Source organism: Mesitornis unicolor, unplaced genomic scaffold (genome assembly GCF_000695765.1).
Source record: "Mesitornis unicolor isolate BGI_N332 unplaced genomic scaffold, ASM69576v1 scaffold38918, whole genome shotgun sequence".
Taxonomy (NCBI): Eukaryota; Metazoa; Chordata; class Aves; order Mesitornithiformes; family Mesitornithidae; genus Mesitornis; species Mesitornis unicolor.
Genome location: NW_010201874.1, coordinates 500 through 4,132, shown reverse-complemented (window position 1 = coordinate 4,132; position 3,633 = coordinate 500). Strand labels below are relative to the sequence as shown.

Sequence of the window (3,633 nt, the reverse complement as noted above, 5' to 3'; positions counted from 1 at the left end):
CACAAATTCCAACCCAAGGAAGTGCCAGCCTTCAGGAGGCTCCACAGCCAAGGAGCCCAGCAAAGCAAACGCTGCTCGTCCTCAATGAGGTTCTCATCGTGGGCTTTCCGTGTATGCAGGTTAAGTGAGGACCCCAAAAAGCACCCAGATCCCTTTTCCTTGAAAAGGGAATTTGGTATTTGGAAGTTCCCAAGTGCTCCCCTCTTGGTGAGGTCACCTATTGCACAAGTTCACCGAGGGAAAAGCCCCAGTGCTGCGTTTCAGCTTCTGCTTTGCTGATGTGAGCAATTCAAGTGATAGAGAGGGAAGTGACGCAACCTCAGAGCCACAGCCTGGAGTTGCTGTTCAAGGACCAGTAACTCACCCCTTGACGTTTTAAAGGGATCCGAGAATTGAGGCTGGTTTTCCAGTTCTGGAATTCCTGATCTGAAGCTTACAAAAATCCAAACTAACTTCTCCACGTTATTAGTCAGAGCTGGGGAACTGTGCTGGATTTGGGGTTTAATATATTAAAAAAAAACAAACCAGGGTTAAGAACTGTGGCAGATGGGAGGCTTCCTTCCTCTCCCAGAGCGCCCGAGATTTAGAAATATATTGCACAAATGTCTGAGAACTTGATTCACCAAAGGCTGGGCAAGAACAACTCTGGTTACGCCATTCAGCTGCCACGTCAGGAAAGAGGAAGGGTAAAGAAGCGTGCTGAGAGACATGGGAAAGCTTCATCAAACACCCATGTCAGTGCCCTGCTTTTCCTCTCATTTCTCCCAGGATCACTGCAGAGCAGCAAAAAGGCAATGGACACATCCAACATCCTGGTAAAGGCTCATTATTCCCAAAAACTCGGTGAAGTCTCAGGGCAGCACTTCCAGCTCCCACCCCCATTGCCAGAGCAGTTTAAAGGCCAAATCCTGAACAATACTTGGGCAAAGGCTCCCTGAACACAAGTACCACTGGGACTCCTAGAGGAGTTCTGCTTGAATAGACAGAGTGCAGGAACAGGCATTAATTGTGCAAAATAGTTTTGTACCAAGAGATCAGAACCAAGCGATGCCCCTTACCAAGGTATCGGTGGAGACAGCTACGTGCTGAGCACCCGGAGGAGGAGAGGGAAGAAGTGCTGTGACTCTAAAAAGCAGTGTTAGGACACCAAAGCATACCAGCATCCCACACACAGGAGGAGGAGATCCCCAAAACTGCTGATTTTAAGAGCTAGGGCAAAGGGGGTTCTCGCACACCAACCTCTAGGGCACAAGGCGAGTTGCTTCAGCTCTTCTGGAGAGGTCGTCAGCGCTGGATTAGGCAACTTTTACAGGAAACAGAGGCCAGGCTCCACTTGTGGAGCACAGGAACAAGCTGTGGGCTGATGTTTAAGCCACCCACAGCCCAAAGGCTTTGTAATTCACAGCTGTTTGGTGCTGGTTGCAGGGTCTGGAGGCCCCTTCTCAGTGTGCAGCAGGCAGCGGGCGATAGGCAGGTACTGGGGAGCACCAGGAACAAGCACAGCACTCCAGTGCCACCACAGTAACTGCAATATTCATCTCGAGGACCTTCTCTGCACAGCATGACCCTGGTGCATCTCTGCCTTGCTCCACTTCACAGGACACCAGTGCCCTATGCAGCCCCTTTCAGTCCAGCAGCAGACAGGAAAGATGGGGGGGTTTGTGCTGGGAGTGGGGCAGAGCAGAGCTGCAACACTCAAAGTAAACGGGTCCAGAGATGTGCAGGAGCAAAGGAGAGGGATCCCAGGGTCCCCAGCATCACCCAAGGTTCCTCCAAACGCTATATCCAGAGAGATCAGCCCAGCTGGGGAGTGAAGGGGTTGGTGGAGGAAAGACAGCAAGTCCTTCATCCCTTCTCCAGCAGTATTGCGATACTCAGCAGTACAGCAATACTGGATGGTGAGAAGGTGACACAGCCATTTCCCACCACCAAGCCACACTTCCCAGCCTGGCTCTTCCCCCTCATCCTCCATTCCGAGCTGCCCAAGTGAGCAAGTCAGCCCAAAATTGCCATCCAACACTAATTAGGTAGATATCGGCTTCATAATAAAAACTCGTAAGCTTGCAACAGCTTTAAAAAAGGCACCTAGAGCACTGCTTCTGTTCAGAACAGCGCCCAATGTTTTAATTTTGGATTTTCTTGGATTTTCTTAAAAAATATAAATAGCTCTTCATCTTAAAAATAGATCCTCAGGTGAGGTATACAGTAGCCTGTGTCTTGGCAGTGTGAGGACAAGAGGAGTTATTTAGCTGGAGACAGTCATGATGTAGTTTTTGGAAGGGCTGGTGCGACCTAACATCAGCTGGTTCTTACAGGTGAGCATCCCATAGGAGCTCGCAGGTTTTGTTCCCGTCGCTTCGTACAAGACACAGATGGAGCCGTCCTCACCGATGCGGTACGAGACCTCGTAGGGATCCACCCAGAGCGTGAGCTCGCTGGGCAGGAGCTGGTAGAGCTGCGGGAGGCTGAGTCCGATCTGGCTGGCTGCCTTGCTGATAATGGGGTCCATTTTGTGATTGATGCGGATGCAGCGATACCCAGAGCCTTTGAAAGGTTTCTCGGGAAACCAGTGGTGTTTGTAGTGCTCTGCAAGGGAAGCGAGAAGGGAATCGGTCAGCGGGCGCGCAGCGGCTGCGAGGTCTGTGCAGTCCCCAGGGGTCCCGCGCCCCATCGCAGGCAGAGGAAGGGGTCCTCCTTCAGCTGCCTCCATCGGAGGAGGCTCCGGAGCCGAGCGCTCCCATATTCAGCCACTGCTTGCTCCAAGGCGCAGGAGCGCAGCTCTTCAGGTCCTAGAAACCCTGGGCAGGACGGTGCCACAGGGGCTGCAGGGACAGGACCCCAACAGCCTCTCAACCCCCATGGCTGGGGTGGCTGGGGTAGATACCGTGTATCACCACCAGAAAACAGCGCAGCCAGGGAGTAACAGCCAGGTCATTCTTTAAGTTCAGGGGCACGTCGCTACCCCTTATCTCGGCACACAAACCATCCCTTCTTAGGGCCGATAGCACACGGCTGTGTTAGCCTGGGAGGAGACCCCTGAACCACCCAGTTAGTGCTGAGCCCCAGACACGCTGGTGGGGAGGGGAGTGCCAAAACCCCACCGACACAGGGCTGAGCCCTTCTTGGCAGGGGACGGGGCACACAAAGCAGCTTTGGATTATTCATATCAAGCCCCAGCAAGGCAGGTTTCAAGCAGATGGGCTGCTGCCGGGACAGGGCAGGGGGGGGGCCGTACAACCCTCTCTGTGGGCTGGAAACTGGAAAGGGACCTGTTCACCTCCACGGTTTGGGCAGATGCTGCCCAGGACCCCCAAGGGACACGGGTGGGTGTCCAGGGAGGCACACAGATGCCTGCCAGTCCCTTGGGGGACACGGGTGGGCAGCCAGGCAAAGGCACAAACAGGCACCCGGCACCAAGGATGACACAGCTGGGTGCCCAACCCAAGAGGACACAGGTGAGCATCCAGGGAGGGACACCAGGTCCCGGAAGCAACACAAGGGGCACTGGGCAAGGACACCAATGGGCATCTGGCCCCGGAGGGGAGAGGAAGAAGGCGGACACAAGTGGCCCTTTGTCGCCCCGGCCCTCCCTTCCCCACAAAGCCGATCTCTTCCCCGGCCGCCGGCGGGGCC

At 54.4% G+C, this 3,633-nt stretch overlaps 1 protein-coding gene across 1 annotated transcript; it reads right to left on the bottom strand.

Moving 5' to 3' along the window:
* Positions 1-2,245: 2,245 nt before the first annotated feature.
* Positions 2,246-2,671, bottom strand: BTG2 (BTG family, member 2). The gene has a single exon (XM_010190234.1). It carries the CDS (start codon positions 2,669-2,671, stop codon positions 2,246-2,248), a length of 426 nt encoding a protein of 141 aa, XP_010188536.1.
* Positions 2,672-3,633: the final 962 nt, after the last annotated feature.

What these genes read in the sequence shown, in the direction of transcription:
- BTG2 (XM_010190234.1), bottom strand. Translation starts at nt 2,671, where the DNA reads ATGGGGCGCGGGACCCCTGGGGACTGCACAGACCTCGCAGCCGCTGCG.